Raw genomic sequence first — 27,232 nt, forward strand, 5'->3', positions numbered from 1 at the left:
GGACCACGTGGCAGGCGGGGGGGGCCGAGCCCGGTCGCCCCGGCTGCCTCTCCAAGCTGCTGGGCAAACTGCCCGAGCTGCGCAGCCTTTGCACCCAGGGCCTCCAGCGCATCTTCTACCTGAAGCTGGAGGACCTGGTGCCACCACCGCCCATCGTCGACAAGATCTTCATGGACACGCTGCCCTTCTGAGCCCCCCACCTGGGGGGACTGCCACCAGCCCCTGGGTCCTCCCCAGGGACGCCCAGGGTGTCCCCCCTCAGATGCCTGGGTCCCCCTTGGGGTTACTCAAGTCCCTGCCCCCCCAGATGCCTGGGTCCCCTTGGGATACCCAGGTGGTGTCCCCCCGAGATGCCTGCGGTCCCCCCTTGGGGACACCCTGGGTGGCCCCCCAGATGCCTGGGTCCCCCTTGGAGGACACCTGGGTGGCCCCTCAGATGCCTGCATCCCCCTTGGGGACACCTGGGTGCCCTCTCAGATGCCTGGATCCCCCTTGGGGACACCCGGCTGCCCCCCCCCCCAGATGCCTGGATCCCCTTTGGGGACACCTGGGTGCCCCCCCAGATGCCTGGATCCCCCTTGGGGACACCCAAGTGCCCCCCCCACATGCCTGGGTCCCCCTTAGGGGACACCCAGGACCCCCATGTGCCTTCACGGTGCCGGGCATGACGCACAGCAGCCCTGGTGCCTTCCCCCCCCCCCGAGGGGGGGCATCGCCGGTGTGATGCTCCCCTTCCCCCCCATGTAAAAATGCCCCCGTTGTAAATAGCGAGCGACTGGATCCTGTACAGAGTGGGGAGCGCGGGGGATGGGGAGGGGGCTCCGCCCCCCCCCCAGCCTCACCCCCCTCCCCTTTATATTATTTTTTTTTTTCTTTTTTTTTTTTCCTCCCCTCTTTTGGCCATTTTTCTGTATATAAACCGAGAGCTGCTGAAAAGGGCCGTTTCTCTCCTGTGTCCACCCTGAATAATATCATCTATATTTAATATACAGTGAATTAAAGGGGGGGGAGGGGAGGGGGGGGGGCAGAGTGGCGGGGCTGGGGACAGCCAGAGCTCACGTTGCCCACGCCATTGCCCTTGAACCGTCACTCACCCCGGTGACAGCGGCTGCCACAGCCCCACACCTGCCACCCGCCTGATTTATCCTCCCTAAAATAACCGGGGAAGCGTGACCGTGTCCCCCCGCCGTGTCCCCTTCCCCCCCCCCCCCCGCCGTGTCCCCAGGGATGTGGCCATTGGCAGGGCCAGCCCTGGTGGCAGTAGGATGGGGGAGGGGGGTAGTGGTGGTGGCAGCTTTTGGGGTCCTTGTGCCAATGCGGGGGGTCTTAGGGGGTTGGGGGACGAGGGTGGGGATGGGGTGTTGGGGGGGTGTTAGGGGGGTTGGGGGGGGGCCTTAGGGGGGGTGGGGACGCGGGGGGGGTCTTAGGGGGTTGGAGGGGGCCTTAGGGGATTGGGGATGGGGGTGGGGGATGGGGTGTTGGGGGGGGTCTTAGAGGTTGGGGACGAGGTGGGGGGATGGGGTGTTGGGGGGGGTCTTAGGGGTTGGGGACGTGGTGGGGGATGGGGTGTTGGGGGGGGGGGCATGCCAGGCTGACGTGGTCCCCCAGCTTGTCCCCTGCATCCTGCTGGGGACAGCCTGGCCCCGGAGCAAATGTTAATGGGGACACCAAGGGCCGGTGCCGAACAAGGGCCACATTGAGGCGCTGGGCTGGGGGGGGCCCCACAGCGGGACACAACAAGGGCCCCTCTGTGTGTGTCCCCCCCCCCGCCATCCGCCCCCGCCCCGGGGGAGGGGCGCTGACGCACGGCGGGGGCCGCGGCCGGGGGGTCCCGGGCTGGGGGGGGGGGGGGGGGGGGCAGGAGGGACTTGGCCAGGGGAGCATGGGGGGGGTACTGGCATGGCATGGCAGGGATCTGCTCCGCTGTGGGGCAGGAGGGGCCATGCCGTGGGGCAGGAATGGCTGTGCCATGGGGCAGGAGGGGCCCATGCCATGCCGTTGCCATGCTGTGCCGTGCCATGGGGCAGGAATTGCTATGCCGTGCCATGCCATGCCATGCCGTGGGGCACGGATGACCATGCCATGCCATGGGGCAGGAACGGCCATGCCATGCCATGGGGTAGGAACGGGCATGCTGTGACATGCCATGGGGCAGCAATGGCGGTGCCATGCCGTGCCATGCCATGGGGCAGGAATGGTCATCACACGCCATGCCATGGGGCAGGAGGGCCATGCCATGCCGTGCCATGCTGTGCTGTGCCATGGGGCAGGAATTGCTATGCCGTGCCATGCCATGCCATGCCGTGGGGCACGGATGACCATGCCATGCCGTGGGGCAGGAATGGCCATGCCATGCCGTGCCATGCCATGGGGTAGGAACTGGCATGCTGTGTCATGCCGTGGGGCAGGAATGACCATGCCATGCCATGCCATGGGGCAGGAATGGCCATGCCATGCCGTGCCATGCCATGGGGTAGGAACTGGCATGCTGTGTCATGCCGTGGGGCAGGAATGACCATGCCGTGCCATGCCATGGGGCAGGAATTGCTATGCCGTGCCGTGCCATGCCATGCCGTGGGGCACGGATGACCATGCCATGCCATGGGGGTAGGAATGGCCCTGCCGTGGGGCAGGAATGGCCGTGCGATGCCATGGGGTAGGAACGGGCATGCTGTGTCATGCCATGGGGCAGGAATGGTCATGTCATCACGTGCCATGCCGTGGGGCAGGAATGGCCATGCTGTGCCGTGCCATGGGGCAGGAATTGCTATGCCGTGCCGTGCCATGGGGTAGGAACGGGCATGCCATGGGGCAGGAATGGCCATGACACGATATGGGGCAGGAGTAGCCATGCCATGGGGTAGGAACAGCCATGCCATGCCATGTCATGTGTCAGGAACTGCTATGCCGTGCTGTGCTACGGCACAGACACGTGTGTCATGGCGTGTGCCCGGCCCTCCGCCCGGTGACATGCCACAGCCACAGCCCTCCCTGCTGTTTACACCAGGACACTTGTCCCCATGGCAGTGTGGGTGGCCTGATGCCAATGCCCCAGATCCCTGTGTCCCCACGCCCCTGTGTCTGTCGTGTCCCCATGTCCACCCATCCCCCTGTCCCTGTGTCCCCCATGTCCCCATGTCCATCCATGTCCCTGTGTCCCCTGTGTCCATCCATCCCCCATCCCTGTGTCCCCATGTCCATCCACGCCCCTGTCCCTGTTTCCCCTGTGTCCATCCATCCACTTTCCCTGCATGCCTGTGTCCCCATGTCCATCCACCCACTGTCCCTGTGTCCCCCATGTCCCCATGTCCATTCACCCCTTGTCCCTGTGTCCCCCTGCCCACCGTGTCCCTGTCTCCAGTATCCCATGTGCCCCCTGTCCCTGTACCCCTTTGTGTCCATATGGTCCCTGTGCCGCTGTGCTCCCATGTGTCCCCATGTGTCCCTGTGTGTCCCCATGTACGTCCCACTGTTCTCTCTTTGTCCCCCGTTGCCGTGTCCCCCCGTCCTGGACCCTGGCACTGCGGAGGTCACCGGGGTCACCGGGGGTCACCGGACCCCAGCCCGGCTGCAGTACCACGGAGAAGCCTCCAGCCCAGGGGGCGCTGTGCGCTCAGGAGCGCCCCGAGGAAGCGAGCCGTTCTGCACAGCGGTGGGCCCAGCTCGGTGGCACCCTGTCCCGGAACGAACCAAGCCGGCAGCGGTGCGGGGAGGTGAGCCCCGGCACGGAGGCGGCGATTCCGCCCCCGGGGTCTCACCGCGATCGGAACCGGCATCGTAGGGCACGCGTGAAAAATAACAGGCGTACAGTGAGAAAATGCGGCTGCTGCGGCGGCAGGGGCCGCCATTGCAGTAGATGCTGTGTGCCGACCCCCCCCTACGCAGATGGGCTGCTCCACTTCCCTCCTCCCCGCGGTCAGATGGTCGGGCCCGGGCGGTGAGTGGGGGCCGGCGGCCGTGAGGGGCCCGGGGCCCGGTACCGGGGGGTTCAGGAACCGGGAGAGGGTGAGGGGCCCGGTACTGGGAAGTGAGGGGGGCTCGGGCCCCGGGAGGGGGTAAGGGGCTTGGCACGGGGGTGGTGAGGGGGGCTCGGCCCCTGGTACCGGGGGGCTCGGGCCCCGGGAGGGGGTGAGGGGCCCCGGTACCAGGGAAGTGAGGGGGACTCGGGCCCCAGTACCGGGGGACTCAGGACCCGGGAGAGGGTGAGGGGCCGGGTACCGGGGGACTCAGGACCCGGGAGAGGGTGAGGGGCCCGGTACCAGCGGGTGAGGGGGGCCCGGGCCCCGGGAGGGGGTTGAGGGGGTCCGGTATCGAGGGGCTCAGGACCCGGGACCCCGGGAGAGGGTGAGGGGGGCCGGTACCCGGCGGAGTGACAGGGGCTGAGGCCCTGGCTGGGGGCTGAGGGAGGCCTGGGGCCCTCTGGGAGAGAGTGAGGTAGGGGGGTGGGCCTGGATCGGGCCCCCTGGGTCCCTGTGGGGTGTGAGGGGTCCCAGATCGGGCCCTTTGGGTCCCTGTGGGGTACTGGGGGGCCCAGACTGGGACCCCTGTGGGGTGGGGAGGGCACACACAGGGACATCGGGGCCCACAGGTGGGTAAAGGGGTTTGGCAGAGGGGCTGTTACCCAAGCAGCAGCACAACTAACTCCCCCCAACATCCTTTTTTTCCCTGCAGAACCCGCTGTTGCGCTCCCCCCAGAGCCACCCCCGCCATGAACTGCCGCGCAGAGGTGCTGGAGGTGTCGGTGGAGGGTCGGCAGGTGGAGGAGGCCATGCTGGCCGTGCTCCACACCGTCCTGCTGCACCGCAGCACTGGCAAGTTCCACTACAAGAAGGAGGGCACCTACTCCATCGGCACCGTGGGCACCCAGGACGTGGACTGCGACTTCATCGACTTCGCCTACGTCCGCGTCTCCTCTGAGGAGCTGGACCGGGCCCTGCGCAAGGCTGTAGGGGAGTTCAAGGTAAGGGACCCCCTCAGCAAGGCCAAAAGTGGGAGCTTAAAAACCTGCGGGCTTTAACGTGTCCTCGCCTGCGAGGGGAAGGTCAGTCCCTGGCTCCCCCCGAGCGAGGCTGCGTGCTCTCTCGGCAGGACGCCTTGCGCAACTCGGGCAGCGATGGGATGGGGCAGATTTCGCTGGAGTTCTACCAGAAAAAGAAGTCACGCTGGCCCTTCTCGGATGAGTGCATCCCCTGGGAGCTGTGGACCATCAAAGTGAATGTGGTCAACCCTGGCGAACGAGCAGGAGCGGCAGATCTGCGGGAGAAGGTGGGCGAGAAGCTCTGCGAGAAGATCATCAACATTGTAGAGGTGATGAACCGCCACGAGTACCTGCCCAAGATGCCCACCCAGTCGGAGGTGGACAACGTCTTTGACACCAGCCTGAAGGACGTGCAGCCCTACCTGTACAAGATCTCCTACCAGATCACGGACTCCCTGGGCACCTCGGTCACCACCACCATGCGCCGCCTCATCAAGGACACACTGGCCCTGTAGGGCTGGGTGCCACCGAGGCAGGGTTTCCCTGCGTCGTGGCACTTTTCCGGCACAGCCCCTGCTTCTTTGGGACAGTGTCTCTGGTTGGATCCTTCCTCTCCGCCTCCAAAAAGCCTCTGCAAGGAGCTGGACTTGGCCTGGCCCTTAATTGGGGTTGCTGCTTGTTTGGTTTGCACCAAGGGGCGCGTTGCCCATCCTGGAGAACCGGCTTGGTGGCTTCTGGGTTGGTGGCGAGGTCCTCGCGGCAGGAGCTGCTGTGTGGTGTCAGCACTGGCTCGGTGCTGGGCTCGTGGCCTGGCAGAGCGGTGCTGGGGATCAGCACGGAGCAGGGATGGATCCAAACCCCGGCCGGCCCGGCCCATGGCCCCTCTCCAACTCGCTCTGTGTGGCACAGCCAGTGCTGGCCTTGTCCTTTGTCACCGCCTGTCCCCCCCGCCACGGTGGCAACCCCATCCCTGGGACTGAGCCGCTTCCCTGCGGGGCGCGGAGATGAGCTTGCTGCCTCTTCTGGGGCAAAAATAAAAAATATTTCTCCTTTCAGGTGGAGTCTGGTCACGTCCTGGCTGTGGATGGTGCTGGCAGCCACAGGACAGGGGGGAAGCAGGTGCCGAGGCTGCGTGGGGGACCCCATCGTGGGGTTCACTGGCTGCAGTGGGGAGTGGCAGGGCTGGGTGGTGGGAGGGGGGGGCCCTGGCACCCCCCAGGGCTCAGTCAGTGCTGCCCCCACCCCCCGGGAGCGATACACCAAGTGGGGCAGCCCCCCAGGCGCACCCAGGGGAGGGGACCGGCTGATCCCCGGTCCGTGCAGGGTCCCCTCCGCAGCACCGAGGGGGGGGAAAAGCTGCTTTTTATCCCCCGGGGGGCGGCATCCACTGGGCTCCGTCTTCTCCGCAGAGTGAGGGGGGGCCACATGGGCAGCTAAAGACGGTCCCTGACATCACTTAAACCCTCCCGTCAGTCCCAGCGGACCCCGCACTCCGGCTTGGGGGAGGAAGAGGAGGAGGAGGAGGAGGAGATGAACGCCACGCTGGTGCGAGCCGACGTGTGGGCGGCTGAGGCCACCCGTATCGCTGTCGTCCTGGTGCTCTGCCTCGCCGTCACCTTCGCCCTCCTTCTTCCTTGGCTGCAACCTGCTGCTGCAGGCGGAGAGCCTGGCAGCACCCCCGGCGCAGGGGGAGCGGCGGCAGTCCCGCGAGGCCGAAGGCGCTGCCGAGGGGGCGTAGGGACCAGCGCCAGCCCAGAAGACGCAGGGATGGACGGACGGACGGACGGATGGACACCAGCGGCGTTGCCCGTGGTACTTGGGGACGGAGCAGAACGCTGCTGGGGGCTGCAGCGACCCCGGCTCGTACAGATGGATTAAAAGGCAACGGGGCCAGCAGAGACATTGGGGGGGACCGGTCCTGAGCTGGGTCTGGATCCGGCCGTGGGTGCGGCAGTGCTGGTAATCCCCCCCAAGAGGATTAGCGGAAACTTTTATTCTGTTGCAGAGCTAATCCCTGGGCTGGTGGGGCAGGCGCGGCTCAGGGGGGGAGCCCAGGCACCTGCGCTGCCATGGGGGCCGCATCCTGCCCCACGGCTGCTGCGGGGGCGCTGGGGGCCACATCCTGCCCTTCCCAGCCTCTTCTACCCCCACTGCGGAGATGCCAGGGCCACATCCTGCCCCCCCAGACCCTTTCTGCCCTTCTCCTAAGGATGCAGTGACCGCATCCCACCCGCCCCAGCCCTTCAGGCCCCGAAAGGGCCGCATCCTGCCCCTGCTCAGCCCCGGTGATGCTCAGGTTTATCCTGCCCCTCCATCCCCCTTTTTCTTTGTTCCTGGGGCTGCATCCTGCCCCTCCATCTCCCCCTTCCCCCCCTCCAAGCCCTAAGCTGCTCCCAGTCCCCCACAGCTGCCAGCAGTGGGATGAACTGGGGCTGCCCCACCCTGCGCTAGGGCTGGTGATACTGGGGGGGGCTTCCCCTCCCCCCCCAAAAAAGCACCCCCCTCCCCCCTTGATCCTGCAGTTTTAATAATACCACCACAAAGCCCAGCTTAAGGGTCTCATCCCTGCAACATGTATGGCCCCCCTTCCCCCCAACCCCTGGACCCAGGACCCCCAGCATGGGGGAGGGGGCTCCCCAGATGCCTGGGTCCCCACTGTGTCTTCCCCCCCCCCCCCCCCCAAAACAGGCAGTGGCCATGTACAAGACTCCATATATTTCACATGTACAAAAAGTCACTGGGAGGGGGTCCGGGGAGGAGGGGGGTGGTCCGGGGTGGTGGGCACCATCCTGCTGCCTCCAACACCCCCCCCCCCCCAACCCCGGCCTGGCTTTGGTCCCTTTTTTTGGCAATTAGTGTTCACATCAGTGGTCAAAGTGACGAGCGCGGCAGGGGGGGGCCCCCCCCTGTGGTCCCCACAGTGGGCTGGGGGCTCTGGGGCAGTGACCCCAATGGGGAGGGGACACCCCGTGGGTCAGCCACAGGCGCTGGGCCCCCACCACAGCCGGGGGTGGGATTTGGCCTATGCCGCGGGCAAGCTCGGTGGGTGGTCCAGGCAGTGAGCCCCCCCCCCCAGGTGCAGGGGACAGGGATGCCACCTGTGAGCCCGGGGGGGGCGGGGGGGGGAGGACGATGGCAGGAGGCCGTGCCCCTCCCAGCATAGTGTCGGGGGGCAGGACGGACCCCTCCCCAGCACCCGGGGGGGGCAGCGTGGGGTGAGGAGGGGGAAACTGAGGCAGCCCCAGCTGCCCCCCCCCCCCCCCCCCCCCCCCCCGCCACCGGGGTCCTTACCCTCGCTCGGCTACAGGCGGATGCACCTGCGGGCTGTGGGATGGAAGGGACAGTGTCAGGGGGGGCCTGGCCTGGGCGACCCCCCTCAGGGGCTGTGGCAGCTCCTGGCACCGGGCTGAGACCCACTATTGTGCTGGGATCCAGTATTGCACTGGGACCTCACGCTGGGATCCAGTATTGCACTGGGACCTCATGCTGGGACCCACTATTGCGCTGGGATCCAGTATTGCACTGGGACCTCACGCTGGGATCCAGTATTGTGCTGGGATCCAGTATTGCACTGGGACCTCATGCTGGGACCCACTATTGCGCTGGGATCCAGTATTGCACTGGGACCTCACGCTGGGATCCAGTATTGCACTGGGACCTCATGCTGGGACCCACTATTGCGCTGGGATCCAGTATTGCACTGGGACCTCACGCTGGGATCCAGTATTGTGCTGGGATCCAGTATTGCACTGGGACCTCATGCTGGGACCCACTATTGCGCTGGGATCCAGTATTGCACTGGGACCTCACGCTGGGACCCACTATTGCGCTGGGATCCAGTATTGCACTGGGACCTCACGCTGGGATCCAGTATTGCACTAGGACCTCATGCTGGGACCCACTATTGCGCTGGGAACCAGTATTGCATTGGGACCTCATGCTGGGACCCACTATTGCGCTGGGATCCAGTATTGAACTGGGAACCTCACGCTGGGACCCACTATTGCGCTGGGATCCAGTATTGCACTGGGACCTCACGCTGGGATCCAGTATTGTGCTGGGATCCAGTATTGCACTGGGACCTCATGCTGGGACCCACTATTGCGCTGGGACTGCAGAACTGGGTTCCAGTATTGCACTGGGACCACATAACTGGGTTCCAGTACTGCACTGGGATCCACTATTGAACTGGGACCCCATGTTGGGACCCAGTATTGCACTGAGACCCCATACTGGGTTCCAGTATTGCAGTGGGACACTGCACTGGGATCCAGTATTGGACTAGGACCACATAACTGGGATCCACTATTGGACTGGGACCACATAACTGGGATCCAGTATTGCACAGGGACCCTGCATTGCAGCAAAGACCCCCCCATGCTGGAAACCCAGCCTTGCTCTGCTGGGATCCTGTGCCGGCACCCAGCCTTGTACTGGGATCCTGTCCCAGGACCCAGGCTTGCATCAGGATCCTGTACCAGGAGCCATGGCAGGATCCAGTGCTGGGATACTGTGCCAGAAGCCAGGCTTGCACCAGGATCCTGTGCCAGAATCCTATGCCAGGACCCACCCATGCAGCAAGATCTAGTGCTGGGATCCTGTGCCTAGACCCAGGCTTGCACCAGGATCCTGTGGCAGGATCCAGTGCTGGGATCCTGTGGCAGGACCCAGCCGTGCAGCAGGATCCAGTGCTGGGATCCTGTGCCGGGACCCAGGCTTGCATCAGGATCCTGTGGCAGGATCCAGTGCTGGGATCCTGTGCTGGGACCAAGGCTTGCACCAGGATCCTATGTCAGAATCCTATGCCAGGACCCAGCTGTGCAGCAGGATCCAGGGATCCTGTGCCGGGATCCAGCCTCACACCAGGTTCCCACATTAGGACCCTGCTCTGCTCCGCGGGGTCGGGGGGTGCTGGGCACCCCGGGTTGATGGCATGCGGGGAGGGGGCGTGCAGGAGGGGGCATGCGGGGCTGGAAGGAGGGATCTGGAGGGGGGATCCAGGCAGGGATCCGGGGGGATCCAGGCATGCAGGCGGTACCTGGGGGCTAACAGCTGGACTCGTCGTGGTGGGACGGGTCGCAGAAGAAGCGCGAGCCCCGCTTGGCAGTGCGGGCGGTGAAGGGGACGCTCTTCAGCGCTGCAGGGGGGGGCAGGGGCGGGGGGGGGACACAGGGGGGGACACAGGGGGACGTCAGCCCCCGCGGGTGGGCGGGAGCCAGGCGTCCGGGCGGGGGGCGGCGGCGGGGGCCGTACCGGTGATGATGTCCTCGATGGTGCCGTCCTTGCCCTCATAGACGGGGCGATGGTCCTTGGCCTGGCGCCGCCGCAGCTCCGCGATCAGCTCCTGCTGCTGCCACTTGTTCCGCTGCCAGAGGCGCAGAGAGCCCGGGTTGGGGACAGCCGTGTCCCCTCTGTGCGTGTCCCCCCCCCCAGCCCACCCACGCGTGTGCCCCCCGCTCACCTTCTCCTGCTTCTTGGCCTCCTGCGCCAACAGCTTCTCCCGCATCACCTCCTCCTGCTTCTTCCGTGTCTCGTTCTCCTGCTCCGCGTCCTGCCGGAGCACGGGGATGGCACCGGGAGCCAGCCCCGGTGTCACCGACCCCCCGCCTGTCCCCACCCGGCCCCCCCTCACCTTGTAGGAGCGGATGAACCGGACAAAGACCGGGAAGAAGACGGACGGGGGGGTCGTCTTGGGGCTCTCGCCAAAATACCGCACCACCGTGTTGTAGGCGTCCTGGAAGAGGGGACAGGGTGGTCCCTGATGGGCTGCGTGTCCCACAGCTCCTGGTGGCATCCCAGCACGAGGGGCACGCGAGGCAAGGCGGGCATGAGGGGCGTGGAAGGCAAAACAGGCAGGAGGGGGATGCAAAGCAAGTCAAGTATGCCTGAGGAGCATGTGAAGCAAGGCGTGCTGGAGGAGCGTGCAAGGCAAGGCGGGCGCAAGGAGCGTGCAAAGCAAGGCGGGCACAAGGAGCGTGCAAGGCAAGGCGGGCACAAGGAGCGTGCAAGGCAAGGCAGGCACAAGGAGCGTGCAAGGCAAGGCGGGCACAAGGAGCGTGCAAGGCAAGGCGGGCACAAGGGCCATGCAAAGCAAGACATGCACAAGAAGCATGCAAAGCAAGACAGGTATACGTGAGGAACTTGCAAAGCAAGGTGTGGATGACAGGGACGCACAAGGAGCATGCAAAGCAAGGCAGGCACAAGGAGCATGCAAAGCAAGGCAGGCACAAGGAGCGTGCAAAGCAAGGCGGGCACAAGGGCCATGCAAAGCAAGGCGGGCACAAGGAGCGTGCAAAGCAAGGCGGGCACAAGGGCCATGCAAAGCAAGGCGGGCACAAGGAGCGTGCAAGGCAAGGCAGGCACAAGGAGCGTGCAAAGCAAGGCGGGCACAAGGAGCGTGCAAAGCAAGGCGGGCACAAGGAGCGTGCAAGGCAAGGCAGGCACAAGGAGCGTGCAAAGCAAGGCAGGCACAAGGAGCGTGCAAGGCAAGGCAGGCACAAGGAGCATGCAAAGCAAGGCGGGCACAAGGAGCATGCAAGGCAAGGCAGGCACAAGGAGCGTGCAAGGCAAGATTGGCACAAGGAGCGTGCAAAGCAAGGCAGGCACAAGGAGCGTGCAAGGCAAGGCAGGCACAAGGAGCGTGCAAAGCAAGGCGGGCACAAGGGCCATGCAAAGCAAGACATGCACAAGAAGCATGCAAAGCAAGACAGGTATACGTGAGGAACTTGCAAAGCAAGGTGTGGACGACAGGGACGCACAAGGAGCATGCAAAGCAAGGCAGGCACAAGGAGCATGCAAAGCAAGGCAGGCACAAGGAGCGTGCAAGGCAAGGAGGGCACAAGGAGCGTGCAAGGCAAGGCAGGCACAAGGAGCGTGCAAGGGAAGGCAGGCACAAGGAGCACGCAAAGCAAGGGGGCACAAGGGCCATGCAAAGCAAGACATGCACAAGAAGCATGCAAGGCAAGACAGGTATACGTGAGGAACTTGCAAAGCAAGGTGTGGACGACAGGGACGCACAAGGAGCATGCAAAGCAAGGCAGGCACAAGGAGCGTGCAAAGCAAGGCGGGCACAAGGGCCATGCAAAGCAAGGCGGGCACAAGGAGCGTGCAAAGCAAGGCAGGCACAAGGAGCGTGCAAAGCAAGGCAGGCACAAGGAGCGTGCAAAGCAAGGCAGGCACAAGGGCCATGCAAAGCAAGGCAGGCACAAGGAGCGTGCAAAGCAAGGCGGGCACAAGGGCCATGCAAAGCAAGGCAGGCACAAGGAGCGTGCAAAGCAAGGCGGGCACAAGGAGCGTGCAAGGCAAGGCAGGCACAAGGAGCGTGCAAAGCAAGGCGGGCACAAGGAGCGTGCAAGGCAAGGCGGGCACAAGGAGCATGCAAAGCAAGGTGGGCACAAGGAGTGTGCAAAGCAAGGCGGGCACAAGGGCCATGCAAAGCAAGGCGGGCACAAGGGCCATGCAAAGCAAGGCGGGCACAAGGAGCGTGCAAAGCAAGGCGGGCACAAGGAGCGTGCAAGGCAAGGCAGGCACAAGGAGCGTGCAAGGCAAGGCAGGCACAAGGAGCGTGCAAAGCAAGGCGGGCACAAGGGCCATGCAAAGCAAGGCGGGCACAAGGAGCGTGCAAGGCAAGGCGGGCACAAGGAGCGTGCAAAGCAAGGCAGGCACAAGGAGCGTGCAAGGCAAGGCAGGCACAAGGAGCGTGCAAGGCAAGGCAGGCACAAGGAGCGTGCAAGGCAAGGCGTGCATGACAAGGACAAGAAGCATGGGAAGCAAGGCCTGCCTGAGAAGGCGCCACGCGAGGCGTGAGGCACAGCCGCCCGGCAGCGCTCACCTCGGCTGTCCGTGCGTCCTTCTGCAGCCGCTCCAGCTTGCCCTCGCTGGCAGCCAGGAAGGCGCGCAGGACGCTGTTCTCATGCAGCCCACACTCCCGGCGCAGCAGCTCCATTCCCCGGCCCAGCTCCTTCACATCCATCAGTACGTTCTCCAGGGACACTACGGGGGACAACGGGTCAGGGGACCCAGGGCCGCAGGGGACGGTGAAGTGGGGGGCGTGGGGATGGGGGGGCACCTGCAGCCGCCTTCTCCACGAAGTGCAGCTCCTGCCAGAAGGTTGCCAGCTCAGGGTACTTCTCCCCGCACCGTCAGCGCGATGAAATGCAGCAGCGTCATCTTCCTGTCCGTCGACTTGGTGTCCAGGAGCTGCAGGAGGGTTTTGGGGGGGGTGGGAGGTGTCAGGACCGTGGGATGGGACCCCTGAGATCCCACAGGGACCCAGGCAAGGGGGAAGGGGGGGGGTCCAGGGCTGCCCACCAGGTCCAGGCTCTGCAGTTTGAAGCCGTAGACGGCACCACGTTTGCTGCTGTTCATGTAGTTGCCCAGCGCCAAGATGATCTGCAGGGGAAAAAGCCCCAGGGATGGGGGTGTCAGGGAGGAGCGAGACCCCCGTGGGACCCCCATGATGGATGGAGGGCAGGACTCCGGCTTGTCCCCCCGGCCGCTGGCCTCCCCATCGCTCACCTCCAACATGTGCTTCAGCTTCTGGGAGGACTTGACAGAGGCTGAGGCTGCGATGATGGCATTGAGCTGCTGCAGGGGGACAGGATGGGGGGGCTCAGCCAGGGCGCAGGGTCCGGGCACCCCCGGTGGGTGCAATATCCCCCTCCCCAGCTCCGTACCGGTGTCAGCATCTGGAGGTTTTCGGCAAAGTTGCCGAGGAAAGCCATGATGGCCATGCGCTGGGGCAGCCGCTCCACCTTGCTGAACTGCAGCATGAAGCGGTCCTCGTCCGCCAGCTCCTCCAGCGGCTTGCGCTCCCGCTCGTACTGCCGCAGCGCCTTCACCTCCGCCTCCGTCGGCAGGAACCGCATCAGGCACTCCACAAAGTCCACCGGCAGCGTCGCCAGGTCGAACCTGCCCCCCCACCCCTGCTGTCAGGGACCAGCTCCCCACTGGGTCCTCTCTGGGACCCCCTGGCCCCCAGATAGGGCCCCTGCACCCTGCCTGGACCCCCTGCATCCCAGACAGACCCCCTGCACCCTGCCTGGACCCCCTGGACCCCAGACAGATCCCCCTGCACCCTGCCTGGACCCCCCTGCCCCCCATCCAGCCCCCCTGTACCCTGCCTGGACCCCCTGCATTCCAGACAGACCCCCTGTACCCTGCCTGGACCCCCTGCCCCCCATCCAGCCCCCCCTGTACCCTGCCTGGACCCCCTGCATTCCAGACAGACCCCCTGTACCCTGCCTGGACCCCCTGCCCCCCATCCAGCCCCCCTGCACCCTGCCTGGACCCCCTGCATCCCAGACAGACCCCCTCCATCCTGCCTGGACCCCCAGCACCCCAGCCAGTCCCACTGCACCCTTCCTGGACCCCTGGACTCCAGACAGATCCCCTGCACCTTGCCTGGACCCCCCTGCCCCCCAGCCAGACCCCCTGCACCCTGCTTGGACCCCCAGCACCCCCAGTCAGCCCCCCTGCACCCTGCTTGGACCCCCAGCACCCAACAAACCTCCCTGCACGCTGCCTGGACCCCCCTGCCCCCCCAGCCAGCCCCCCCTGCCCCCTGCCTGGACCCCCCAGCACCCCAGACAGATACCCTGCACCCTTCCTGGACCCCCTGCACCCCAACCAACCTCCCTGCACCTTGCCTGGACCCCCTGCAAGCCACCCAACCTCCCTGCACCCCAGCCAGGGCTCCCCATTGCCCCCCCCCCCCCCGCCCCCCCGCTGCACCCCGGCACAGGAGCACGCACGTGTGGATGGCCCTGCAGATCTCCTCGGCGCCGCGGCCCGCCTTGCGCAGGGTGATGGCCAGGTTCTTGGCACGGTTGGCTTCCAGCAGCGTCACCTTGGTGGCCACCTTCTGCGACGCCTTGTTCTTGGCACAGACCAGGTCGAGGGCTGGACCCTGCGCTTTGGTCTTGAAAAGCTCCTCGAAGCGCTCCAGGTCGAGGTCCTGGTGGGACAAGATGCTCAGAGGGGGGCAGTGGCGGTGGCACCCACCCAGCCGCTTGGGGCGGGGGGTCCCGGGCTCACCTCCAGCACCCGCTCGTCGTCCAGCTCGCTGAACACCGTCCCACTGATCTGGTTGGGCTTCAGCGCCGTCCAGTTGAAGACGGGCAGCCGGAATTTGGTTTTGATGGGCTTCTTGATCCGGATGGCTGCCAGCGGGGTAGGAGCCAGCTCAGCCCACGCCGGGGGCAGGGGGGACACATCCCAGGCCCACCCTGAGCCACCGGAGTCCAGTGCATCGGTCCCCAGGCTGTCACCATCCCCTGGGCCACCCCAGCCCCGTGCTGTGGTCCCTGCGCCCGTTCCTTGGCGATGGCAGCCCCGACACCCCTGGTGTCTGCAGCCCGGCCCCTTCCTCTGTCCTCTCCCTGTCCCCATGGTCCCTGCACACCCCATCCCCACAGTCCCCATGCTGTCCCTGTCCCTGTCCCCATGGTCCCTGCACATCCCCACCCCACAGTTTCCACACCCTCCCTGTTCCAATCCCCATCATCTCTGCATGTCCCCATCCCCACGCTCTCCCTGTCCTTGTCCCCATGGTCCCTGCACATCCCCAGCCCCACAGCCCCCACGCTCTCTCTGTCCCTGTCCCCATGTCCCCACACCCTCCCTGTCCTTGTCCCCACTCTCCCTGTCCTTGTCCCCATGGTCCCTGCGCATCCCCATCCCCACAGCCCCCACGCTCTCCCTGTCCCTGTCCCCACGTCCCCACACCCTCCCTGTCCCTGTCCCCACGTCCCCACACCCTCCCTGTCCTTGTCCCCATGGTCCCTGCACATCCCCACCCCCACAGCCCCCCACGCTCTCCCTGTCCCTGTCCCTACACCCTCCCTGTCCCTGTCCCCATGGTCCCTGCACATCCCCACCCCCCACAGCCCCCACGCTCTCCCTGTCCCTGTCCTCATGTCTGCACACCCTCCCTGTCCTTGTCCCCACGGTCCCCCACTCTCCCTGTCCTTGTCCCCATGTCCCCACGCTCTCCCTGTCCCTGTCCCCACGTCCCCACACCCTCCCGGTCCTTGTCCCCATGGTCCCTGCACATTCCCAGCCCCACAGCCCCCACGCTCTCCCTGTCCCTGTCCCCACACCCTCCCTCTCCCTGTCCCCCATGGTCCCTGCACACCCCATCCCCACAGTCCCCCATGCTGTCCTTGTCCCTGTCCCCATGGGTCCCTGCACATCCCCACCCCCACAGCCCCCACGCTCTCCCCTGTCCCTGTCCCTACACCCTCCCTGTCCCTGTCCCCATGGTCCCTGCACATCCCCATCCCCACAGCCCCCACGCTCTCCCTGTCCCTGTCCCTACACCCTCCCTGTCCCTGTCCCCATGGTCCCCACCCACCCCATCCCCACAGCCCCCACGCTCTCCCTGTCCCTGTCCCCCACAGCCCCCACTCTCCCCGTCCCCACGGTCCCCACATCCTCCCCACCTACCCGAGAGCCCAACGGTGAGGGCGATGGAGGGCGAAGCCCCCGGCAGCGGTGGGGCTGGGGGGCACTTGCCTGTGCAGGGAGGAGAGGATGAGCCCATGCCCCAGTGGGGTTGTCCCAATTATGGGGACGCCCCCAGCCTCAGGGGTGGTCCAGCACCAGGGACACCCCACTTTTGAAGCCCCCCCCCTTCCACCCCAGGGATGCCCCAGCCTTGGGATGTCCCAGTTTTGGGGCTGCCCTGGGGACTCCCCCATCCTCACCTGGGAGCGGGGGGGCTGGGGGTGGCAGGGGGGGGTGGCGGGGGGGGGGCGGGGGGGGTGCAGCCTCTGCGGGGGGGCAGGACAGGGACGCACAGGGCCTCCTCCAGGGGCTCGGGCTCGGGCTGGGGGGGGAGCTCGGTGGCCAGCACGGGGGGCGGCTCGGAGCCGTAGCGTCGCCGAAAAGCCTCGTCCTTCTCCTTCATCATCCGCCGCAGCGTGTGCACTTGGTGGTTCGTGCGCTCGTAGGTCTCCTGGGGGCGGAAAGCGTCAGCCTGAGGGGGGGGGGCAGGACCCTGCCCCACTCCCCATGGCCCCCCCCACGCACCTTTACCACCTCCAGCTCCTTCTCCCGCTGCAGCAGCTGCTTCTCCAGCTCTGCCACCCCGCATCATGTTCTCGTTCTCCAGGTCCAGCAGCTTCTCCGTTAGCTGGGGGGGGGGGGATGATGGGACACACAGCTGTGACACCAGCTCAGAGACCCCCCCCAGTATCACCACTGACCTCCCATGACCCTGGAGGGGATGCCCCCAGGACCTGGTAAGGAGCATCCCCGTGTCCCCCCCCGCCTTCACGTACGTGGGACAGATGCTCCTCCAGCTCCTCCACCTTCTCCAGGGCCACGTTCTTGGTCTCGGCATCCTCCAGCAGCCCCCCCACATCGAAGACATTATCCAGGTACGCCTGGATCTGCACCTGCAGCTTCTCGCTCTCCGTATGCCTCGACTTCTGCGGGCATCGGGGCAGCGTCAGGGACGGGGCGGGGGGCTCCTCGGGGCAGCCCCCCCACCCCCCGTACCTGCAGGAACTCCTCCAGCCCCAGCTTGGTGAACTCGTACTGGAGATGGACGCGGAAGTTCATGTCCTCCACCGAGTGCACCACGATGTTGATGAACTGCATGCAGGCGACCTGGGGGCAGGGGAGGGGGGGGGGGGCGTGTCACCAGGAGCCCCCCACCCCCATCGTCCTCAGCACCCCCCTGCCAACCCAAAGACCCTCGCCCCAGGAGCGGGTGTCCCACCATGAAGTCGATGCTGCTGTCCTCGTTGCGGAAATAGTCCATCAGCCGCTCGAAGCGATGCTTCTCCTTGCAGACCTGAGTGGGCAGCGAACGCGGGGTTAACCTGGCTGAGCCCCCCTACCCCTGGCCCCCAGCCCCCCCCCAGCCCCTGGGCTCCAGTCCCCTAATCCCAGCCTGGGCCTGGGCCTCCCAGCCCCCCCATCCCAGCACAATCCCCGGTGCCCCCAGTGCCCGTAATCCCAGCCTGGTCCTCGTGCCCCCAGTCCCCCCTCAATCCCAGTTTGATCCCCATGCCCCCGGTTACCCCATCCCAGCCTGGTCCTGGTGCTCTCAGTCCCTCTCCATCCCAGTGTGATCCTGGTGCCCCCAGTCCCCCACATCCCAGCCTGGTCCTGGTGCTCCCCCGCTCCCCCTCAATCCCAGTTTGATCCTGGTGCCCCTGGTTACCCCATCCCAGCCTGGTCCTGGTCCCCCCAGTCCCTCCCATCCAGCCTGGTCCTGGTGCTCCCTGTCCCTCCTCATCCCAGTTTGATCCTGGTGCCCCCCCAGTGTCCTAATATCCCAGGCTGGTCCTGGTGCCCCCGTTACCCCACCCCTGCCTGCTCCCCCGCTGCCCCCCCGCTCCCCCCCGTACCTCCTTGAAGTTATCGAAGGCAGCCAGGATGATCTCGTGGCCACCTCTCACCAGGCACACGGCCGCCAGCAGCTCCAGCACCAGCGCCTTCATCCTAGGGCAACAGCAGCACCATCACCATCATCATCATCACCCCCAGCCAGCGCCAGGGACCACCCCGCCACACCCGACCCCCTCCCCCTTACCTCGGGTTCTTGTTATTGAGGCTCAGGGCGATCTCGTTGACCGCATGGGGATGGGACATGACCAGGTTGAAGCCATACTGTGGGGACAGAGCGGAGGACAGCGTTGGCAGCGCTGGCACGGTGACATCGGGGGGTGTCGTCCCCCCCTCCCCAGGGGGCTAGTGGTACCTGGTAGTTCATGATGGCCCGGAGACACATGATGCAGAGGTGGACGTCATCCTTCTGGCTGACCAGGCGGGAGTTCTTCAGCGCCCTTCGGCTGGGCAGCGTGCCATAGCTGTGGGGACACAGGTGCTGGTGAGCGGGACCCTCACCTGGGGTGGGGACAGCATGGGGGACAGCGGGGCTTTCAGGGGGGCAGAGGCAGAGACAAGCGGTCGGAGGGCGAGAGGGACAGAGGCTACCGGAGACACCGAGCGAAGCCACCGCGAGCACCGGGCTGGCCCGGGCAGCCGGTACTTACCCGGCGGGCGAGCAGCAAAGTGGGCGCAGAGGAGAGAGAGAGAGAGCAGCAAGGTGGGCGCAGCCAGAAAGGGGGGCACCCGGCCCTGGAAGCAGAGATGGGGCGCGTTACCCCCCGAGGCAGAGCCAGAGCGGGGGCAAGCAGAGGCAGCGCGGTGACGGCAGGCAGAAGGACGCGCCGGTGGCACGGGCAGGATGGGGATGGCACGGCAGGCAGGACGGGATGTGGCATGCAAGGCAGCGCAGGATGCGGCACAGCGGGACGTGGCATGGACCATGCGTGCGGTGGTGCATGGCACAGGATGCACCGTGGGCAGGGTGATGCACGGCATAGGGCAGGATGCTGCACGGCACAACATGCACCACGGACAGGATGGTGCTTAGCATGGCACGCACCACGGCAGGATTGTGCATGGCGCAGAGCACGCTGGCACAGCACATGCCGTGGCAGGATGGTGCTTGCCGTGGCACACACCAGGGCAGGATGGTTTGTGGCACAGGGCAACAGTGGCACATGGCACGGCACGCACCGCAGGCAGGATTAGGCCTGGCACAGGGCTCAGTGGCACGGCACACACCACAAGGCAGTGGGCACACAGCATGCACCACAGGCAGGATGGCGCATGGCACCGGGTAAGATGGGCACACGCCACGGCAGGACGGTGTGTGGCGTGACACGTCACGGCAGGATGGTGCATGGCACGGCACACACCACGGCAGGACAGTGCGTGGCACGGCACACATCATAGCAGGACGGTGCATGGCACGGCACACGCCACGGCAGGACGGTGCGTGGCACGGCACATGCCACGGCAGGACGGTGCGTGGCATGGCACACATCATAGCAGGACGGTGCATGGCACGGCACATGCCACGGCAGGACGGTGCGTGGCACGGCACACATCATAGCAGGACGGTGCATGGCACGGCACATGCCACGGCAGGACGGTGCGTGGCACGGCACACATCATAGCAGGACGGTGCATGGCACGGCACACGCCACGGCAGGACGGTGCGTGGCATGGCACACATCATAGCAGGACGGTGCGTGGCACGGCACACGCCACAGCAGGATGGTGCACAGCACGCAGGCAGAGCAGGGCAGGCGCAGCGGGTACGTACCGTAGGGCGGTCTGGCGGGCAGAGCGGGCAAGGGTGCTGGCGAAGGGGGCGGGCAGGGCGCTGGGGTGCTGCAGATCCTCGATGGACCTGCTCCAGGCGCGCAGCTTCTCCAGCGCGCCGTCCTCACCGCCTTCCTGGCCCTCAAAATCCAACCTGGGTGGGACACGCGCGCGAGGCGGGGGGGCACACGGCTTCGGCGCGGAGCGGCACAGCCACCGTGGCAAGCGCTGAAGCGGGTGGCGGCTGGGCAGCGGCGGGGTGGGGAGAGGCGCGAGGGTGGCCCTGGGACCCCCAGCCCAGGGTGGGCAGGATGGGACCGAGCATCCCGTGTCCCCCCACAGGGGGTCCCCATGTGCCAGCCAGGCTGCCCTGAGTGGTGTCGGCCACCCACAGCAGGGACCTGCCAGGGGGCACCAGCACCCCAGGGACCCCCCCAGCACCCCAGGGACCCCCCCCCCCCAGCCCCCTACTCACATGACGGCGCACTGGGCGAAGGACAGGTAGTTCACCAGCACATCCAGCCCCTTGTTCTCATCATTGAGGAACTCGCGCACCCACCTACAGCACCAGGCACCCATCAGGACCCGCAGGAGCCGGGGACCCCCCACCAGGCATGATCCCCCCCCCCCCCCCACCATGGGGACCCCCGGCTTGGCGCAGGGGTGGGGTGGTGGGGGTGTCCCCGGTCTCCAGTGGCGGTTGCAGCCCCTCTGCTATCACCCGTGCCAGCACCGGCACGGCTTTATCTGCCGGCTGCAGAGTAGGGTGGGCTCGGCGCTGGGTGCAAGGCGGGAAGCAGAGCTGGGTGCTGGGGCTGTGCCCCCCAGCCTTGGGCACCCTGGGGGTCGGGGTGCCCCAGCCCCCCTGGGAGGGTGGGAGGGTGCAGGTGTGAGGTGCTGCGTGGGGCAGGGAGCCTGGTCGAGAGGTGCCCTGGGGTGGGTGTGCAAGGGATGGGGGGCGGGGGTGTGCATGGGGGGTGCACATGGTGTGGGCGTGCATGCGCACGGGGGGGTGCGTGGCGTGTGTGTGCACAAGGGGGTGTGCATGGCAGCATGCCTGTGGGGAGCGTGTGCACGGGGGGGTGCGCGTGGGGTGGGTGTGCATTGGTGGGTGCACACAGGGTGGGTGTGTGCACAGGGGGGTGCCTGTGGTGTGCGTGTGCACGAGGGGACGTGCGTGGTGTGTGTGCACGGGGGGGGGGGGTGCATGGCAGCGTACATGTGAGGTGGGTGCATGGGGGGGTGTACGTGGTGTGGGTGCATGGCAGGGTGCGCGTGGTGCGTGTGCACAGGGGGTGCGTGTGCATGGAGGGGTGTGCAGGGGGTGCGTGTGCACGGAGGGGGTGTGTGTGCACAGGGGGTGTGCGTGCCAGGGAGCACATGGTGTGAGCGTGCACAGGCTGTGCACGTGCATGGGGGGGGGTGCACATGTGCACAGAGGGGTGCACGCACGTGCATGAGCGTGCACGGGGTGTGCACGTGCATGGGGGGGGTGTGCATGTACACAGAGGGGCGCACGCACATGCACGGGGGGGTGTGCACAGTGTGTGTGTGCACGGGGGGGTGTGCATGGCAGGGTGCACACGGCATGAGTGTGCATGGGGTGTGCACATCATGCTTGTGCATGGCAGGGTGCACACAGTATGAGCGTGCACGGGGGTGCGCATGTGCACAGAGGGGTGCATGCACATGCAGGGGGGGCGTGGGGGCGTGCACAGCGCGCGTGTGCACAGGGCGGGTGTGCACACGGTGTGAGTGTGCATGAGGTGTGCACGGCGTGTGTGTGTGCATGTGCACAGGGGGGTGCACATAGTGGGTGTGCACGGGGCGGGGGTGTGCACGGAGGTGTGCATGCACGTGATGTGCGCGTGCACGGTGGGGGGGGGGTCTGTGCGTGGCAGGGCGCACGCGCAGGGCGAGGGGCTGTGTGCACACGCATGCGGGGGGTGTACACACGCACAGCGGGGGGGGCACACGTGCACGGGGGACACCCCCCCCCCACGTGCAGAGAGCACCGCAGCCAGGAGCACTGCGTGTGCACAGCCCTGGGGTCTCGTACCACTGCCCGTACCCCTGCCCGTACCCCTGCCCGTACCCCTGCCCGCAGCCAACGAGTCAGGCAGCCGGGGAGGGGGGGGGTCCCGGGGGGGGCTGCGGCCGCCCCTTTCCTGCCGCCCCAGCCTGTTTCCTGTCTCCGGCTGCTGCTATTTTCAGGGAAGAGCGGAATGACGGAGCCGGTGGTGGGGCACAGCCCGGCACGTGCACCAAACACCCCGAGCACGCGGGCAGGACCGTGCCACCCTGCCCCCCCCACCCCCCCCCACCCCGGTGTCCCCATCCCTCCAGCCACCCCACGCTGGTGCATCCCCCCCCCCCTCCCCAGCACACCAAAAGGGATGAGCTGCCGGGGTGGGGTCGGGGTGCTGGTGAGCTGGCTGGTGCTGGGAGGAACTGGGCAGGATTTGGCCACGGTGCTTGGCGCAGGGCGGCATCACCGCCCCATCCGCCCGCGGCATCCGCCCCCCCCCCCCCCCCCCCCCCCCGCCTCCCCCCAGGACCTGGCAGCCGTGACCCACGGTACGGCCAGGGCAGGAACCGGCCCAGTTCCTGCAGTGCCTCCGACTTCCCCTGCAGCTGCAACGGGACCCCCTGCCCCCCCCGCCCCCCCCCCCCCCGCCACCCCAGAGCCCCCACCCCCCACCCCGGGGACCCCACACTCACCCGATGTGGTTTGTCCTCAGGCTGATCTCCAGCTCGCGCAGGACCTTGGTTGACTCCTGCACCCTCCTCCTGAACTTCTGGGGGTAAAGCAAGGCTGAGCTGGGGCCCCCCCAGCCCCGCTGTGCCCCCCCCTGCCCCCCACCCCCCACCCCCACCCCCTTACCTTCCTCGTGACACCCGGTTCCAGGAAGCTGCGCAGCTTCTGGATGTAGGCATGGGGAGGGCTCTTCACTTGGAACCGCTCCTAGGGGGGACAGGGGGGTGTTGGTGGCACTGGCACGGCAGTACAGCCCCCCCAGGACGCCCCCCAGGACCCCCCCCCCCCCCCCACACACACACCTGGTCGCAGATGAGGTCCCACTTCTTCTCGTTGTCGTACTGGCGCAGGAGCCGGGCTTTGTCTGGGGGCAGGTTCATGGAGCTCTGGAGGTGGGGGGGGGGGGGGCGTCACCCCGGGGGACACAGGGACGCTGACCCCCCCCCCCCAGGGGCACCCCAGCCCCACGGCACAACCAGGGTCACCCCCCAGGCCCATGGCACAGCCAGGGTCCCCCCGAGGGGCACAACCAGGGTCCCCCCCAGGGGCATCCCAGCCCCACGGCACAGCCAGGGTCCCCCCGAGGGGCACAGCCAGGGTCCCCCCCAAGGGACACCCCAGCCCCAAGTCACAGCCAGGGTCCCCCCCAGGGGCAAAACCAGGGTCCCCCCCGGAGCACCCCAGCCCCACAGCACAGCCAGGGTCCCCCCCAGGGTCCGCCCGAGGGGCACAACCAGGGTCCCCCCCAAGGGCACGGTGACCCATGGCACCATGGCACAGCCAGGGTCCCCTCCAAGGACACCCTGACCCACGGCACAGCCAGGGTCCCCCCTGAGGGCACGGTGACCCATGGCACAGCCAGGGTCTCCCCCAGGGGCACCCAGCCCCACAGCACAGCCAGGGTCCCTGGCACCAGTAAGCACTGGTGGCCATGGGGCCACACATGTGACACCATGAGCCACCAGGGCCACACGCCAGACGCTGGTAGCACCAAATCTCGCCAGCACCGACGCATCCTTCCTGTCTGCACCCGCTTCCTCGCCGGCAAACCGCAGCCTCCGCTCCCCGCCCGCCGCACGGCGCCCGGCTCACCGGGGCGCTGGGCATCACCCCAGCAGATGCCGGGGACCACTGGTGCAGGATGTGGCCCAGGACCCCCGGACGGGCACACAAACGGGGTGCCATGGTGGAACCTGGGGATGCTGATGGCTGTGGGCTCGTGATGCCACCCCGGTGGGAGATGCCACCCCTGAAGGTGATGCCACCCTGGCGGGAGATGCCACGCCTGAAGGTGACGCCACCCTGGTGGGTGATGCTGCCCCGGTGGGTGATGCCACCCTGGCGGGAGATGCCTGCCACCCTGGTGGGTGATGCCACCCTGGCGGCAGATGCCACCCCTGAAGGTGACGCCACCCTGGTGGGTGATGCTGCCCCGGTGGGTGATGCCACCCTGGCGGGAGATGCCACCCCTGAAGGTGATGCCACCCTGGTGGGTGATGCTGCCCCGGTGGGTGATGCCACCCTGGTGGGAGATGCCACCCCTGAAGGTGATGCCACCCTGGTGGGTGATGCTGCCCCGGTGGGTGATGCCACCCTGGTGGGAGATGCCACCCCTGAAGGTGACGCCACCCTGGTGGGTGATGCCGCCCCGGTGGGTGATGCCACCCTGGCGGGAGATGCCACCCCTGAAGGTGATGCCACCCTGGTGGGTGATGCTGCCCCGGTGGGTGATGCCACCCTGGTGGGAGATGCCACCCCCGCAGGTGATGCCACCCTGGTGGGAGATGCCACCCCAGCAGGTGATGCCCACCCTGGCAGGTGATGCTGCCCCGGTGGGTGATGCCGCCCCGGTGGGTGATGCCGCCCCGGCGAGGCAGCTCCCAGGCAGCACCGTTAGCAGGAACTGGGCACCGCCACAACCGGGAGGTGCCGGCACTTCACCCCCCCCACGGCAGCTAAAATTATCCCTCCCCTGGTTATCCCGATCCCGTGGAGCCGCAGGAAACCGGGGCAGAGCCTGGGGGGGGGGGGGGGGGGCAGTCCCCGGGGATCTGGGGGGGTGGGGGATGGGGTCCCCCCCAAAATTACCGCGGGGACGAGGACAGTGCCGCCCTCCCCATCGAGCCACGCTTATTCGTACACCGGAGCTGTCGGCAAAATCATGGGGACACCCGGGGACACCGGTGAAGGTGGGGGAGGGGGGGGGTGCAGGGGGCCCGGGTAGGGGTGGGGGGCACCGGGGTGGCTTTGAAGCGCTGCCGCCCTCCCCGGCATTCCCGCCGCTCGGTTTCCTGCCTTTGTGGCGGGAGCTGGGCCGCTCCCGGCCGGGCACTTCCTCCGCCAACCCCCCCCCCCCCGGGGACCCCCCATCAGCTGCCCCGGGACTGAGCCCCCCAGGGAACCGGGGGCCACCGGGGCTGGACACCCGCCCCCCCCCCCCCCCCCCGGGGTTTAGGCCACCGGGATCGTGCCCGTCCAGCGAAATATTTTCCTCCCCAGCAGTAGCCGGGATGGCACCGGGCGATGACACCGGGGGTGGGGGGTGGATTTTGGGGACCCCCGATGCCATCACCCCCAAAATCCCCACCTCCGGCAGCACCAGCACCCGGCAGGATGAGTCCCCCCCGCTGCTGGCCCCATGGGGACCGGGCTGCCGCATCCGCCCCGCGTGGGATGTGGGGACAGGCAATGGCCCCGCGAGTGGGTGGCCCTGGCCCACGCTGGGGCGGGAGGGGGGGGGGGGGGGGGAGCTGTCGGTGCCCCCCGGTACCCCCCCGGTTCCGGCTCCCCAAACCCCGTGGGATCACACTCGGCATTTCCTGCCCGGACGTGGCTTCCGCTGGCGACGGCCACCACCAGGATGGCGGGGCTGGGCGTTGGGGGGCTGGGGGGTGTCACCCAGCCATGGTGGCCTCACCAGTAGCCCCCCCCCCTACCCCCACCCCCCGGATAAAGCCACCCCCATGTTGACACCATGGCCGGGCCACCCTGATGTGCCACGAGCCAGGCGCTGGGGGGATGTGGTGGTCCCCATGGCATCGGTGGGTCCCGATGGCACCGGGGTCACCGTGTGGGGCTGGGGTCACCACCGAGCCACGTCCCCGTGCCGGGGTGGCACCGTAGCCTCGGTCGGTGGTCGCTGCGGGGAGGCCACCGCCCCAGCTGTGACAGCGGAGCAGGGACCACGCAGGGTGCCCGTGGGGACACTGCAGCCACAGGGACCCCCGGCCAGGGGGAAAACGCACCCGTGGGGACACCCAGCGCATGGGGACCCCCGACCATGGGGACACTGTACCCACAGGGACCCCCAGCTATAGGGACCCCCGGCCACAGCGACGCTGTGCCCACAGGGACCCCCAGCCATGGGGAGCCCTGGCCATGGGGACACTGCACCCATAGGGACCTCCAGCCATGGGGACACCACACCCACGGGGACCCCCCGCCACGGGGAAAACTGCACCCACGGGGACCCCCGGCCATGGGGACCCCCGGCCATGGGGACCCCCGGCCACGGGATCCCGCAGCCACGGGGAAAACCACACCCATGGGGACCCCCGGGGACCCCCACCCCCAGCTCCCTGTGCCGCCGCCTCGGCGGGACTTTCCCGGTTCCAAGAGCCCCGGGGCCAAAGGGGCCTTCCCGGTTCCACCGGGAGTGGCGTCGCCCCCCGGGGCTGTCCCGGGCCGGGCTGCCCACGGCCACTGCCCATCCCCGCGGGCACCGGCGCTCCCTGCCCGCCCCCGGTTCCTTCGGGCGCCGGCGCCGTCGGTGCCCGCCCGGTCTTTGGCCCCGCAACCGGCCACCAGGAGGGGAGCTCGGCGGCGGCGGCGGGGCGGGCGCGTCCAGCCCAGGGGGGCGCACCGGGGGGGTCCCGGGTACGGGCGGCCAGGGAGGGCGCAGCGGGAGCAGGAACGGAGCAACGGGGAAGCGCACCGGAGGGGCACACCGGGAACCGGAGGGGCGGAGCGGGGACCACCAGGACCGTGGCGGGGGTCGGTGTCTTACCAGCACCAGGGCGAAGCGCTCCTCCAGCTCACAGGGCTCCGGCATCGGCATCTTCCCCGGGGCGAACAGCCCGGGCCCCCCCGGGGCTGCCGCCGCTCCCGGGCCCCGGGGCAGCGCCTCCCCGTCCGCGCTCTCCACGTTCCCCATCCCCGGCCCAGGCACCGGGGGGCGGCGGGGGAGGCTCAGCCCGTCGCGTCCGGCCGCCGCCGCCGCCTCCCGGCCCCGCCCCGCCCCGCCCGGTCCCGCCCCGTCGGGCCGCCCGCAGCTCAAGCGGCGGAAGCCGCCAGGGGGCGCCCGAGAGCGGCGCGGGCGGGGGCGGGGGGGGCGGCGGCGCTCACCAGGGGGCGCCCGAAGCGCAGGGAGC

At 67.6% G+C, this 27,232-nt stretch overlaps 2 protein-coding genes across 3 annotated transcripts; one reads left to right on the top strand and one right to left on the bottom strand.

The window, feature by feature from the left end:
• Positions 1 to 3,741: 3,741 nt before the first annotated feature.
• On the top strand, positions 3,742 to 6,033 carry ATG101 (autophagy related 101). 2 transcript variants are annotated; one of them, XM_056322546.1, is made up of 3 exons: positions 3,742 to 3,937; positions 4,672 to 4,960; positions 5,089 to 6,033. In XM_056322546.1, exons 1-3 carry the CDS (start codon positions 3,921 to 3,923, stop codon positions 5,491 to 5,493), a joined length of 711 nt encoding a protein of 236 aa, XP_056178521.1. In that variant the 5' UTR covers positions 3,742 to 3,920; the 3' UTR covers positions 5,494 to 6,033. The 2 variants fall into 2 exon arrangements, with proteins under 2 accessions (XP_056178521.1, XP_056178522.1); XM_056322547.1 differs by having other exon boundaries at positions 3,929 to 4,005.
• Positions 6,034 to 7,673: 1,640 nt separating this feature from the next.
• FMNL3 (formin like 3) lies at positions 7,674 to 27,079 on the bottom strand. The gene is given in 30 exon segments (XM_056322284.1): positions 7,674 to 8,302; positions 10,017 to 10,115; positions 10,232 to 10,343; positions 10,440 to 10,529; positions 10,611 to 10,712; positions 12,810 to 12,970; positions 13,047 to 13,110; positions 13,112 to 13,177; positions 13,289 to 13,369; positions 13,496 to 13,564; positions 13,654 to 13,888; positions 14,731 to 14,933; positions 15,014 to 15,138; positions 16,424 to 16,492; positions 16,684 to 16,747; positions 16,782 to 16,934; positions 17,009 to 17,065; positions 17,067 to 17,111; positions 17,260 to 17,409; positions 17,480 to 17,590; positions 17,703 to 17,777; positions 18,337 to 18,430; positions 18,522 to 18,598; positions 18,690 to 18,798; positions 20,106 to 20,258; positions 20,580 to 20,663; positions 22,826 to 22,902; positions 22,989 to 23,069; positions 23,165 to 23,248; positions 26,869 to 27,079. Coding segments are annotated over 29 exon segments (3,030 nt in total). The 5' UTR covers positions 27,016 to 27,079; the 3' UTR covers positions 7,674 to 8,302; positions 10,017 to 10,023.
• Positions 27,080 to 27,232: the final 153 nt, after the last annotated feature.

The sequence above is a fragment of the Falco biarmicus genome, chromosome 19, assembly GCF_023638135.1.
Source record: "Falco biarmicus isolate bFalBia1 chromosome 19, bFalBia1.pri, whole genome shotgun sequence".
Taxonomy (NCBI): Eukaryota; Metazoa; Chordata; class Aves; order Falconiformes; family Falconidae; genus Falco; species Falco biarmicus.

Excerpts from the sequence above, each read along its gene's own strand:
- ATG101 (XM_056322546.1), top strand. Across the intron at positions 4,961-5,088 it reads AGGCTGTAGGGGAGTTCAAG|GACGCCTTGCGCAACTCGGG; the intron begins GTAAGGGACCCC and ends CTCTCTCGGCAG.